Here is a 14,337-nt window from a genome sequence, read left to right on the forward strand (position 1 = left end):
GCACCAGACACAGGCACCTCACCATGGATTTCCAGGGCTCCCCTGCACCTGTGCACTAGGTGCCTCACCGTGGATTTCCAGACTCTGGGTGCACGTGTTCACCAGATGCAGACGACTCACTGTGGATTTCCAGGCTCCCCTGCACCTGTGCACCAGGTGCTCATTATAGATTTCCAGGGCTCTGGTGCACGTGTATACCACATAGGAATGCAACCTTCTGCTGCTGCTCTGTGAGTGCTGGTGCTCACATCAGGTCCTCCCTGCTCTCCTCTACACGTGCAGTGTCAGGAGGCCTGTGCTAGAGCTCCTTCACAGGTAGAACAGGCGTCACTTGCACAGGGGAGCACGGGGTTGAACAGTTAGCTGTGAGTACCTCTTGGGTTATGGTGCAAGGCTGTGCTGTGCTTTTGCAGGAGCGATGAGAGCCTGGGGGCAGGGGTTGCCCTCAACTCAGAAAACCCTGCTCCTGTGGGTCTTGAGGCAGCTGGAGGAGGAGAGAGCACCTGCAGGGCACGTGCCAGGTGTGACACTGGGTCCTACTCTGTTACAATCAGTTCAGAATATGCTTCGACCTTGTTTCCTAATCCCAGTTGTTTGTTTGAAAATGTTTATTATTTTTTAGTTGTAGGGGGACACAATACCTTTATTTCACTTATTTATTTTTATGTGGTGCTGAGGATCGAATCCAGGGTCTCGCCTGTGCGAGGCGAGCGCTTTACCGCTGAGCCACAACCCCAGCCCCTTCCCAGTTGTTGTTGACGGTGGCTTTCTTTCCGAGAGATGAGAAGGCACTGGTCTGCCTCTTTGGCTTGTTAGCAGTGGTTTTGATGAATGCACTCTGTCCTCTTTGCCAAAGGGTTTTATTTCCCCTTTTTTGTTGAAGGATTTTTCTTATTAAATCAGCACACATAATTTTTTTTTCTTTAGAAGTTATTGTATGATTAAGAAACCCATTTTCCCCAGGATAGTGTAAATGGTCAGCACCTTGTGGTCTGCGGGGACTGCTGGTGACTTGGGTGTGGAGGGGGCTGCTCACGAGGCTCAGTGGCCCCCTGTGCTGAGCTGAGGGTACTGTGGCCACGAAACCCACAACAGCCTTAGGAGCCAGGTGTCACAGGAGAGGGGCTCCAGCTTCCTATACCCCAGCGGGGCAGACGTGGCTCTGGACCCCACCCCACACGTTTGTGCTCATTCATGAATTGTCATATGCACCTGCCTATGTGTTCTAAATGTCGTTGGAAGTAAGCTGCTGTAAGGGTAGGGAGAGTTCTGAAACATGTCCTCATCCCTCTATGCTCTTTGAGACTCTGATGTGGCCCCAGTTTGGAAACTGCACACCCCCAGGGCTTCCATGGCTACAGCCTGGGTTATTGTTCTCACTCTATTTCTTTTCCCAGTTTGCCCTGATTTGGGGTGGAATCTGAAATTGGGAACCAGTGTGCGAGCAATTGGCAGTCCCCACTTGGAGTCAGGGACTCCTGGGGACAGGGGTGATGGTCTGGAAGCCAGGAGTCAGGTAGGGCCTGGAGCCAGGCTCAGTCACGCTGCAGGCCCTTGGCCTTGGCACAGGAGAGAGGTCCCAGCACTGAATCCGTTGTCTGTGGCTCTCTACCTCCCTCCCTCCCTCTGGTCCTGGATTAGTGTCTCCTCCCCCTTCCTGGCCCACTGCCCAGGGCCATTGTTCAGCCCTGCAGTGGCAGAACTCCCCGTGAGCCCCCCCATCGCCTGGAGCACCTCCTCAGCTGCCTCAGCCCAGCGTCCAGGTGTGGTCTTAGCAACCTTTTGCAGCCCAGCGACAGAGAGGAGTCTGGTCTTTTTTCATTGGAATGGAAAAGGTTCTTTGATGGGAAACAAGTTGCCCCCAGGATGGTCCCTCTTCTGCGCCTCTGAGTCTGACCTTCCCACTAGCCAAGGCTCTGCCGATGCCAAGAAGGTGGGCAGGGCAGGCTGTGGAGAGGCTGTGTCCTCTGGAGGCCTGGGGTGAGGTTCTCGTCGGGGCTCTTGTCCTTCATCAGCATGGCCCCTCGGAGCAGGCTTTCTTTTGGTCCTTAGAAAGCCCTACTGCCAGACCAGGGTTCACTGCTGGTTGAGGGCGAGGAGCAGGGGACGGTGTGTGGTTGAATCTCAGGCCAGCACTGCGGGTGCCCAGGTGAGGGTGGGGGTGATGGGGCAGCAGGGGGCCGAAGCCAGGGTGCGTCACCTCCCATCTTATTGGAAAAGGTTAGCTCTTCTGCCTCCTGCCTGCTGAAGGTGTGGGTCCCAATGTTTATTCAGCATGGCTGTGTCTCCTCCTGGGGGTTCACAGGCTCTGGGTGGTGTCTTCAGAACTGTGGCACAACAGGCATGACAGGAAAGTACCACTGCGGTCACTGTTGAGCATGTGGCTTGTCACCCATGTGTGAAGGCACGTTCCAGATGCCGAAGAGGCAGCCCCTCTGGTGCAGTCTCCCCCTGTAGGCCTCCCGAGCGGCATCTCCCATGCTTCCTGCGCCCATGCCTTCTGTGGGTCTGACTGCTCTGGGAGCCCCATGCTCCCTGCGCCTGGGCCCTCTGGGTCTGAGGCTCTGGGACCCTCATGCCGGCAGGGCCATTTGCCCCTTGGACCTCCATGCCCAGCTGTTGCACCAAGTGCTGTCCTCAGTTCCCTGTGTTGTCCCTCCTGTCTCTGAACCCTGTCCTGTGGGGTGAGCTGTGAGCAGTGTGGGGGAGCAGGTAGCTCTGATATCCTCAGGGTCATGTGACCAGGCAAGCAGTGTTAGGACACGGGGACACTGAAGAAGCTGGGATAAACAGAGGCCTGTGGCGCCCACAGCAGGTCCTAGAGGATGAGGTTGCATGCCCCCTGGGACAGTGAGTCCCAAGTGCTTGTGGCCTTCGGGTCTGTGGGCAGTTTCTGGAGGCAGCTTCTGGGGCTTGGGCCCCACTGCCCACAGGTTCTGGTCCTCCCCAACATTGGGAGTTCAGGCTTGCCATGGATTCCTACAGGACCTGTCATTTCTAGAGCTCTTGGGTTACCTGTGCTGGCCCTAGGACCCCAGGGCAGCCTCCAGCTCTGGCTCTCTGGGGAGGGGCCTTGCCCTCCCCTCGAAGGCTCTTCTGCAACAGCCCCACCAACCACCAGGCTTTCAGATTCACCTGTGGTACCCTGCAACCCTCCGCCCAGCATGGGCCTCAGGGCTTCTTCGTGGCCACAGACTCCTCCCGTGCTAACACACCTCTGTGGTGACAGCAGACAGCATCAGCCTCCCACTGCTCCTGTGCTTAGGACATGGCATTCCAGCCTTGGGGCCTTAGAGATGCACCTCTGCTGTACTTGCTGATTGTGTGCCTCACAGAGCGGTTGCAGGGCAGTCGCTGTGCGTGTGTTGTCATGTCGTCGGTCACTGATGTTTTTGTCTTCCCTGGGGCCTGCTCCCTTGACCCTGCCAGTGTTAGGAAGAACAGACCTCCGTGGCCCTGCCCTGCCAGCAGGTCAGAGAATGGAGACCGAGGCTCAGACCAGCAGCCAGAGTGTGGTGAGGCTGTTGAGGACCACCGTGTCTTCAGTTGTCAATGGACCTTTATTTTATTTACTTATTTGCGGTGCTGAGAATGGAACCCAGTGCCTCACACGTGCTAGGCAGGTGCTTTGCCACAGAGCAACCACCCCAGCCCCCCACCCTCATTTTTAATGGTGGACACAGCGCACTCTCTGCAGGGAGGTCCTCCCCTGAGGGGTGGCTGACACATGAGGTATCTGCTCTGGCAAGTTGGTTTTGGTCCAGTGACGATGATGCGGATGGCAAGGGCTGGGAGCAGAGTCTAGGCAGGTGCTTGTGAAATGGGCTTGTGGGATCCAGATTCCAAAAGGCCACGGTACCCAAGTGGCAGGATGCTTTTCCCAGACCCCAGCGGGTGGAAGTGGCAGGGATAAGCCATGCTGGCTGGGCGTCTGGGGAAGGCTTCCAGGAGTGAGGGCTCCCAGGTGGAGCCTCGGCTGGGCTTCGCTTCAGCAGTTGCAGAAGGTTCCAGCCATGGAGGCGTGTGCCCAGGCCTTCTGCCTTGAACCGCAGAGGGGAGTGCGTGCGCTTGGCAGCTCAGGGCCGGGAGCCCAGGCCAGGAAGGGTGCTGGGCACTGTCCTGCCAGGTGCGGTGCCCTTAGTGCTTCACTTCGGTGTTGCTCAAAGTGAGTGCTAGGCAGGGCTGAAGGCGCAGGGAGACCTGGGCATGAGGTCGGTCCACGTCTAACAGCCGTGTCCTGCTGTGTGGGTTTGATTTCTGGGGCTCGGCCTCTTACTCTGTGAAACGGAAGCAGCCCTCAGGCTGTGCGTCTGGGTGGTGGTAGGCGTGGCCTCCCTCACAGAGCCGCTGGTTGGCAGGTGCTCTCTGCCCTACCGTGCCCAGCTCTGCCCTACCGTGCCCTGCTCTGCCCTGCGGCAGACGCCCTTCCACATCTGGAGCACTGTGGAGTGAAGGTGCAGTTGGCAGGACATGGACAGGAAGCTGCTCAGAGGAAGCGAGTCCTGACGTGACAGTCAAGGAGAGTCACCAGGACCTCCATGCACTCTTAGGCCAGGGCAGCCCCACAAGGGCACGCAGGCTTCTGTCCTCGCTGGGCTTGAGACTGTTTCAGGGTGTTGTGCTTTAGCTCTTGTATGGGCACGATAATTTAAAATTAATGAAGAGAATTGATCCTGTCAAGTCTGATATTTTTTTTGGTTTACTTTTTTAAAATCTTTTAAAAAATATTTGTTTTAATTGTAGGTGGACACAGTAACCTTTATTTTATTTCTATGTGGTGCTGAGGATCAAACCCAGTACCTCATGCATGCTGAGCAAGCACTCTACCACTGAGCCACAGCCCCAGCTCTGTTAACTTTTCATTGCTTCTTTGAATGTCTTGTTTTTCATCCTTAAAACAATGAATAGTTTAGGATCCTATTTCAGGAGATGGTTTTCCATGGTGAAGGAAATTCCCTTTTTTGCCAAGAGTCCATTTGGGGCCTTAGTCGTTGAAACAGACTATTATCTGCAGCTGGCCTTGCCTGGTCTTCCCCTTTGTGGTGTGGCCTTAGGACCTGCTAAAGGAAGAACTGTAGTTTCTACTTTTAAAGCGAATAAAATGGCATCGGTGTGCCTTGACCAGGAGAGTACCTTGAGCCTGGGGACCCGGGGCTGCCTGCCGAGGCGCCTTCCTGGCATGGCCATCTCTGGGAGGAGGGCTCTGTTGGGGTGGGCCCTGCCTTTGCCAGGCTCCCTCCCAGGAGGGTGGGGCATGCCAGCTACGTCTGCCTAGCATGCAGCACCCCCATGTCTTCTGCTGGGCTCCTCCTGGCACCCCTGGGGCATACCTGTTCCATCTTGGTGTGGTGATTCAGACCGTGGATTGTGACCTGTCACTAGTGTGAGAGCCAGTTACGTCCCCCCACATAAGAGAGCAGACTATCTTCAGCCCTTCCAATGGTAGAGTGTGGTATGTGGCGTGTGCGTGGTGACATCCAGAGTATGACGTGGAGCATCCCAGATGTGCCTGCCAAGGTCCCAGTTCCCTGCCAGCTCTCGTGGAGAAAAGGACCATCTCAGTCTGTCTCTGGTGCCGCAGTTTGTGCCCTGGGATGCCCTTTGTTGCTAAGCAAGTCGGCCCACCAGAGTCCAGCTGGAAGTGTCCCTGGGTCAGAGGGCTTGTGGGACACCGTGGGTGGGCTCCTCAGTCTTGGCTGCCACAGGGGCATCTCCTGGCTCACTGAGGAGTGTCCAGACCACAGCTAGAATGGCCATTTCTGCTCCCATTGGACTCCACGTCACCTTCCGCACCAAGCTTGTGGATACAGCTGTTTAAGTGGGCACTGAGGGCGCGTCTTGTTGGCCTTTGCTGGCTGGTGCCTGTTGGGTCCAGCCTGGGACCCACCCCACTACTTGGTCCAGTTCCCCTGCCGTCACCTGGGGTCAGATGTCTCACAGATCCTGCTGCAGTCTTGTCTGATTCCAGAGGGGTCCCAGTCAGCAAAAAGATGGACGCATCAAGAGCGCTACGGAGGCTGAAGAGGTCTGTCCTGTCCTCAGCAGACCCTCCCAGCTGAGTGCCCAGAGCCAGCGGTTACCTGAGGGCACCTCGAGTGGCATCTCTTCCTGGGCAGGCCTGGCCCTCATATGCCCGTGGTCTCTTTGTGGGTAAGAGTACCTTGGCACAAGGACTAGCTCAAGCCCCTCCATGGTTCAAACCAGCTCATTTTTCATCAGCCACTGGTGCTTGACTGGACAGTGGTCAGAGGACCAGTGCCTGGCCAGAAGAGCCCTGTGCTCTCTGGCACAGAAGGTAAAAATGTGCGAGGGTAAGTTGGCGAGATGGAGAGGATGGATTGTCAGCGTCTCTAGGGCACTCTGTATGGAAGATGTTTCCCTGAACGTCGCAGAAGTGCTGTGTTTAGGGGAAGAAAGTTCTAGTGCTGGCCAGGCCATAACCACGGCTACGAGGCTCGTGGGCAAGAGGCCAGGCCTCTGATGCCCAGTGTCACGAGCCTGTGGCCATCAGAGCCAGCTGCAGAAGGAGCAGTGGGCTTTGAGGGGGATGACTCACCTTCCGCCCTGAGCCAGCCGCGGAATCCTGTCCACTGTAGAGCAGAGCAGCACCACACTTCGCAGCAGCTGAGCTGGGCACCTGCCCACCCCTGCTGTCTTGTTGCCCCACACTGGTGTGTGGCTGGTGCACCCCTGTTGTCCTGTTGCCCCAGGTGGCTCCGAGGCCAGCACCTGGCTGTCGTCTCAGGCCCCTGCTCCCTGGAGGCCTGCGCCACCCCAGGACCCACCTTGCCCTCTGCAGGTGTCCCTGAGTCATGCTGCTAGGATGGTGTGGGGCACCTGCCCGAGCAGCTGGGCTTCCCCTCCTGTCCTCCTCTCTTTCTGTGCAGTGCCAAGCTCTACCCAGCTCCTTGTGTGGCTGTGCCTGGCCAGCTTTGCTTCTCCACGACCTCACAGCCTCCCTGGGTTCTGTGGAATCCACTGGGTGAGGCCGTTGTTCCCACTGCCCCCTCCCTTCCTACCCTGCAGAGCTGGACCACGGTCCCCCATGGAGTCCTTGTGAAACACGAGTTTTTGTTGCTGGCTAGACTGATGTGGTGGGAGATATGGTTTCCGATCCAGTCCCGCGTACTGGCCTGGCAGGTGGCAGTGCGGCAGTGCCACATCCCTGGCCTGGCAGGTGGCAGTGCGGCAGAGATTGCAGGCGGGGTTGCCCAAGCCAGTTCTCTGCCTCGGTGCCCTCCTCCCCTCCTTCTCACCCGGCTCTGCTTGGTTGGGCCTGCGACCAGCAGCGGCTTGCCCAGGAGCCCTGTCCCCAGCACCAGCCCTACCCCAATCTCCTGAAGAACCTCGTCCAGTGCTGGCTTCTGGTCCATGGTCAGTGTCCAGGTGGGCCACTTTGGCTTTCTCACAGGAAGATACCTGTGTGGGAATGGAGGTCCCCGCCGTGCCCGTGGGCATCTGGGAATCGCACCCTGCACTTTCTCCATGGGGTCAGTTGGGCTACACTACGAGGGTGTCCCCAAGGAGTCCTGGGGTGCTTGGATGTCCAGTTCTTGGGGTGTGATATTTCTGTATCACAGGGACAGAGGGAGCGTTCCTCCCCCCACCTGGCGTTCAGCCAGGGAGTCTCCTGAAACAAGCTAAGAGTGGACATGTGAACAGGAGAAAGGTGGACAGATGTGTCCTGGGCACTGAGGAGGGAAGGGGGCACCCTTCCCCCTGAAGTCCCTGCCCTCAGGGGAGGAATGGGGCACAGGCAGCATGGGGAAATGACTCCAGGGAGGGAAGGAGCCCACAAAGGGGAAGGGCCAGTGCATGTGTGCTGCCAGCGCTGGTCTCCCTGTGACCTGCAGTCGCCGCCTCTGGTTGGCTGGGTGTCTGGGGACGGGACCTGGCTGTTTCCTGGAGGACTGCTGCACGCGTGGGCCCTTCTGAGCCCACCCGCCCGGAACCACTCTCCCTGCAGAGCCGTAGGGAGTCATCTTGAGCCCACAGCACGAGCCTTACCTTTGTTGCCTGGGCTGCGGGACAGGAGGCTGACTGGCTGGGCCTGGAAAGGTGGGCAAGCAGGGAGTCTCGGCCTCTGGAGCAGGGTGCCACCCTGACACTGTCCTGGCCCTTGGCTTCCCTTTGCTGTCCCGAGGGATCCTGAGGTGCAGACCTGGCCTTCACCCTGCGGACCGTGGGCATGTGATCTCCCGCTGCCACCTGCTCCTGGCCCACGGCTCTGGCCCTGCTGTGTGCTGATGGAGAGTGCCGCCTGGGGGCTGGTGGCTAATAGGAGCCAGCCCTGCCTGGGGCCCGAGTGAGCCTCACCATGCTTCTGCTCTGCTCTTTCCAGGGAAAGTGCGGTGGCCAGACTTCAACCAGGAGGCCTACGTGGGCGGGACGATGGTGCGCTCTGGGCAGGACCCCTACGCCCGCAACAAGTTCAACCAGGTGGAGAGCGACAGGCTGCGCATGGACAGAGCCATCCCAGACACGCGGCACGACCAGTGAGTCCCCAGCCCGCACCCGTGGCCAGGCTTGCCCTGCTGTGCCGTGGGGTCTCCCCTCCCAGTGATATCAAGCTGGGAGAAGCCAGGACTGCCCTGTGGCAGCGTGCAGAGGCGGAGTCAGAGGGAGAAGTGGAGGGATTGGCCATGTAGTGGCTGAGCACTTGTTATTTTGAGGATCCAGTCACAAAACACATTTTCCACTGTTGACAACCTTAGAAGGAAGAAACTTTAGATCCTCGCTTACTGGGATGGCTTAAGTCGAAATGTGCAGACTTGGAGGAGGAAGTCGACCTCCCGGCAGAGTCAGTGCTAAATGGAGCAAAAACATGGGCACAGGAATGGTGTGTCACCCTGTTACCCAAAACTTGATCCTTGTCCCCAATGCCAATCCAGTAATGAAGACACGGTTTTGAAAAAGGAAAAAGAAGGCTTATGGCTTTGCTAGCGAAAGAGAAGCCAGGGGACTCCTATCCCAGAGGCTATGCTTCTGCTCATCAGCAGGAGTGGGGGTTGTTAAAGAGGTGGCTCAAAGGCAATGCTCCAAGTGGTCTCTGTTGCAGCTGTTAATTCACCTATTAATTTGGGAAGTCGTCTGCTGCTACCCCCAGAGTCTGCATTACCCCATTCCTGTGGTGGGTGTGTGCTCGGGGAACAGATAGCTCTGCCTGCATGGGGGAAAGGTCATCCTGTGATTAGGGAGGGAGAGGTTAGGGAGGAGCAGGGAGGGAGAAAGAATCAGGTCCATTTTAAAACTCAGTCGCAGTGGCAGACAGCAAGGGCTAATTCAGAACATGAGTGGACCCTGCTACAACCGCTCTGCGCACCTGGATCCTGGCTTTACTTCCTCGGGGCCCTGGGGTGGGTGTTGGGGCACCCAGGCTCCAGCTCCGTGCAGGGCACCCCTGTATGGTCCAGCTGTTGTCACCCTGCCTGGTAAGCCTTGCTGTGAGAATGCATGGACAAGGGCACTCGGAGTCCCTAAGGCACTGGTCTTGGTTCGGATCACCCAGAAACTGGAACCCCACCCCAAGGCCACTTGCTTCCTTGGGGGTCAGTGGGCCCTCTCGCCCGTGCAGTTGTGTTTGGAGTTCTGGGTGGTGTCGGTAGCCTGGAGATGATCACACGTCTACCATATTGGGCCCTCTGCAGGGACACAGGTGTGCCTGTTGGAGGTCCAGCCATGCACATGGGCTGCAGCCTGGGGCTTTGTCATCACCACCAAACGTGCCTCTTAGACTGGGACATCCAGGATAAAAGAGTGTAAAGCTGGGCCAGGCTTTCAGGGACTGCAGAGAAGAGCAGTGTGGGAGGCCAAGGCCTCTCCCCACCCTGGGGACTTCGGATGGTGGAGACTGGTCACCTCAGGGCTGCCCTTAGCTTGGTGTCCCAGGCAGCTCTGAGTACCGCAGCGGTGTGCGCTTGACGTGCTGAACAACATGCGTCACGTCACCGACCTCGCCACTCATGTCCACCCCAGATCGCCGCCACGCAGGGTTCCTGTGCCCACAGGTCCTTCTTGAGGCCTTGCACTGGGCCCCGGTGCTGTGCTGCTGGCTACATTGGCTCTGTCAACTCCTGAACACCCAGTGGACCCGTTTGCAGTAGGAGCCCTGGCCTGGGGTCGAGCCCTGGGTGCCACAGGGGCCTCTGGGACCCAGGGAGTCGCGCCTAAAGCTACATGTGTCGTCAAGGGTGTAGACATGCATGTCTCCGGGGAGTCCCTGGCACTTCCCAGAGGGCCCCAGGGGTTTGTCCCCACAGCCCAGCTCCTCAGGCTCCCCCAGGCCACTCAGGATCCTTACATGCTGTGATGCAGACGTGGGTGGTCTCCTGGCGCAGGGAGGAAGCCACAGCACCCAGGTTGCTGGAAACTTGCCCAGTGACTTAGAGCTTTGAAGAAGGCTTGGCCTGAGCCACGGCTCCAGCAGAGCCTTATGCAGACAACCTGGGGTGCCGTCTGCACAGGAGGTGGGCCTCAGGTCACGGTGGCTTCAGAGCTGGTTTTCCGAAGACTCATGTATACCTTTCCCTTGGGCTGAGAGGGTGGCCCTTCCTGGTACCCATCCACACATGGGCCAAGCTCCTCTGCTGCCCACTGCAGCCCCGGTGTACATGTGATTGTGTTGCTAGCATTTCCAGAGTGGGAGCTTGCCAAGCGGTGTGCGAGTGTCACCGTGTGGGTGGGTATCACCGTGTTTGCAGGTGTCACCGTGTGGGCGGTCTGGGGTTGCTTTCCTTTCTGGCCACTGGGTGTGTCAGGTGCGTGTTAGAGCAGCAGCTGGGAGCCTTCCACCGTCACTGGACTTCGGCTGAATTAAGTTCTGTTCAGAGCCAACCTGGAGCCTGATCTAGAGGCAGCTCGATGTCCTCGGAGCGAGGTCTGGGAGGACCGAGGTCTGGGAGGACCGAACTGGTGAGCGCTGCCTGGGAGGCCGGCCTCTCCTCCTTCACACAACCAGCGGAGCACATTGAAGAAGGTGGCTTCGGGGGACACCGTGGTTTCCATCTCTGCCATCTGCTTTTGTTAGGTCATGCTTGGCTGTGACCGAGCTGAGCGGTACTGGCGAGGGCACTGAGAACGAACTTGGCATCCCACAGACCTGGCATGAATCCCAGACCTCCCATTCTTCTGTGGCTTTTGTCCCCTATGATGAGGTGTGCGGCCCCGTCTGACCTGTGAGGGTCCGGCAGTGTTGGCAAGGCCATGTCCCTCCCTAGGACATGGCTCTGGAGCTACTATGGCAGCCCCTGCTCTCCCAGAGCCCATGCGCTGCCCAGGAGCTCCCCGCAGTTCTGTCACCACTGATGTTCCAGCCTTCGCCTCCGTTCTCTTCCTGCCTTGGATCTTTGGAATGGTGGGTTGTTACCTGGACACGTGTTGGCATCAGGAGGCCCAGTGGTATTGAGAGGGACGCTTGGCATAACCCGCCCACCTGTTAAGTGCTGTGGATCCCTGATGGCATCAGGAGTCGCAGGAGCATGGCCAGCAAGAGGCAGGAGCATGGGCAGCTAGGAGAAGCCACACTGACCCCTCACAGCCTCCAGGGAAGGCAAAAGGAGCCAGGGCCCCAAGGGCAGCAGACAGGCAGCCCCACACCAGGTTTTATTCAGCTCCACAAGCACATGAAAACAGTGCTGGAGAGCTTGTCCGGGATTGGCACGCCCAGCCGGGCGAGTACACAGGGGTGCCCAGGACACGAGGCTCCTGACAGGCAGAGGGCCAAGCTGCCACCTGCCTCACCTGGGTCGACCGTGGAGACCTGGAAGCACTTGCTGTCCAGGTGGGCTTCTGTGGAAGGTGGCCCTAGAGGCGGCCGAGGGAACTCTAGCAGTTGAGGAGGGATGAAGGCTGGAGGGTGACCTCGAGGGTGTGGAATGGGGAAGATGAACACCAGCACCGAGATGGGTGCAGGCTGGAGCTGGCTGCTAGGTGTGTGGAGATTTAGAGGCGGCTGAAGGCTGCAGCTGTGTCCTCCCCTCCCTGGCTTTGGCCTGTGGTTTGCAGACAGTTGAGACGGCACTCAAGACCCTGCCAGAGCTGGCATCGAGCAGGCTTCTGCCTGGGTGCAGGAGAGCTGGCCAGCTGCTCTCCCCCTTTGCTGCTGGGAAGTAGTCCTGTGGGATTCCACCTGGATTCGGGAGTGACCTTCAGAGCAAGCCCTGAACGTCTTAGCAAGCCCTGGGTCCAGTTCTGGCCTCCCAGCCCTGTGTTGAGGGGCTTGGCTTGGTTCTGGCCTGCAAGGCCTTCCCTCTGCTCAGCTCGGTCAGCCTCTGACCCTGGCTCGAGGGCTATGCCATGTGCTGGCCTAGCTCTCCAGGTGCTGTCCTCTTCTGGGTCACCAGCCCACCCAACCCTGGCCACCTCTCAGTCCTTCCAGGAGGTTCTTTGGGGTATCTTATCCAAAATGGCCTAATAATTAGTAGCAGCTTGATGATGTTTTTTGTAAACCTCTCCATCATGGCCACTTCCCTGATTTTCCAAAAAATTTGATATAAAATCTGCAACAAGTATGCACTAAAATGTGGTTTTAAAGAAAAATGTAATTGCAATTTTTTTTCAATGATATAAATTTTTCTCAATAATATAAATAAATAAATAAATAAAATATAAATAATAAGAATAAATACCATCAAAAGAAACTTTTCCACTAAAAAATTTGCCTTCTCGAAATTCCCTGCTCACCTAAGTCTGCAGGAGACGCCATTTCCCTCTGTGCAGCTGGAGGAGGCCGTCACACCTGGCGTTGTGCGTCCAGGAGACCTGACTAGCTGCTGGCCCAGCACAGCACTGTGTCTCAACTAGGGCCACCAGGTGTATCCTAGGAGTGCAGGGTGGCAAATGCCAGTGACTCCCGATGCACAGCACATGCACGTCAGGACCGTGATCATGGTGGCTCGAGGGGGAGAGCTGTGGGTCACTGTGATAGATGTAGGAAGGGATAGTAGTGCTCAGTGTCCCGAATTGTGCTCAAGGGCCCATGAGGAGCCCATCAAGTGCCAAGCTCAGTGGTGACCAATGTGCTCACGGGAGGCGAGGCCCTCTGCTGCTCATGCAGTTGCATACCATGTGTGGCATCGTTGGCACAGGCTGACACAGGACTGTCCTGGTGTTGGGGGAGAGGCAGGCAGATGGCCAGCTGGAGGAAAACCTGCTGCCAACTGGCAGGGCTGTGGGGCTCCTGGAGGCCTCTGCAGACAGCCCCTCACAATCCAGCAGTGGCGACAGCCTGGGAGGAAGGGCAGCCACAGAGCCCTTGCTGGGCTCCGGGCCATGTGGAAGGAGGGCTGTGCAAGACGCAGGGCCTCCCGGGAAGCAGCAGGGTGCAGTCCAAGGACATTTAAAGCTCTGTTTCTAAGACGGTGAATGTCGTCTTCAGATCAATCTGTGGTGTTTAAGCAGTGTCAGGAGCTGATCCGAAGCTCATGAGGAAAACCCAGTGGCCCAGGTGGCCACGTGCCTGAGGAGCATGCCAGGGCAGCTGCCTCTCTGACACACCACAGGCCTGTGGCCATGCAAGTCTTGCAGTGGGAAGTGGCAGAGGCAGACGTAAACCTGACACCAGCAACCTTAGAGACCAAGGAGCCTGCCCGGCTGTCCTGCTCTGGGCTGTCCAGCGGAAGAGGTGGGCAGTGTGTACCCACAGGGCAGCACACAGGGGGCGTGGCCCGAGCGGGGCCCTGTCAGAGGTAAAGCTAGACAGAGTGTGTGCCACATGGGTGGCCTTGGGCACAGAGGCACTTTCTCACCTCCTCTGGGTCCAGAGTTGAAGAGCCAGAACTTGAGGGTCAGTGTGTTCGACTAGCTGAGAGTGCCTGCCACCATCTCAGGGCTTTGCTGTGTGTGTCGCTGGTGCCCATGTCCACGCCTACCCTTCTGCCACACCAGGACACAACACAAGGCCCTCACCTGCTGCTGCCCTGTGCTGGGACTTCCAGACTCCGTGCCCCCCATGATCACTTGGTCTTCAGTCTTGGACAAGGCACTGAGACCGCATGTCCTCACCCTTGCAGGACCTGAGTTCTACCGGCATTTCAGGAGGGTGGATCCTTTCCCATCTCCGCAGCCATCTTAGAGTGGGTGTGGTCTTGCAGCTGGCCACGCCCCTCCCCAGCCTCTTGGTATCCTGAGCCCACATGCATACTCTGGGGGTCTCTGGCCGCCCTGCTTCCCCCACCCCAAGCTCTTCCTGCAGGCTAGGTGCCCTCTTCCCTGTGGCTAGGCGGACCTCCCCCAGGCCCTGTTGGGCCTCAGCCCATATGCTGACTCCATCCTGGCCTCTGTACGCAGGTGGCCTCCACCCATGCATGGTTGCCCATGCGATTATCCCCTATTCCTTAC

General features: G+C 57.9%; 1 protein-coding gene across 1 annotated transcript in view; it reads left to right on the plus strand.

The window, feature by feature from the left end:
* Galnt2 (polypeptide N-acetylgalactosaminyltransferase 2) overlaps nt 1-14,337 on the plus strand; it is an 87,129-nt gene that overhangs the window by 45,848 nt on the left and 26,944 nt on the right. The window contains exon 3 of the mRNA XM_027947963.2: nt 8,342-8,495. Within this exon, the coding sequence (XP_027803764.1) occupies nt 8,342-8,495 (154 nt within the window). The remainder of the gene's footprint in view (nt 1-8,341; nt 8,496-14,337) is intronic.

Source organism: Marmota flaviventris, chromosome 12 (genome assembly GCF_047511675.1).
Source record: "Marmota flaviventris isolate mMarFla1 chromosome 12, mMarFla1.hap1, whole genome shotgun sequence".
NCBI classification, from domain to species: Eukaryota; Metazoa; Chordata; class Mammalia; order Rodentia; family Sciuridae; genus Marmota; species Marmota flaviventris.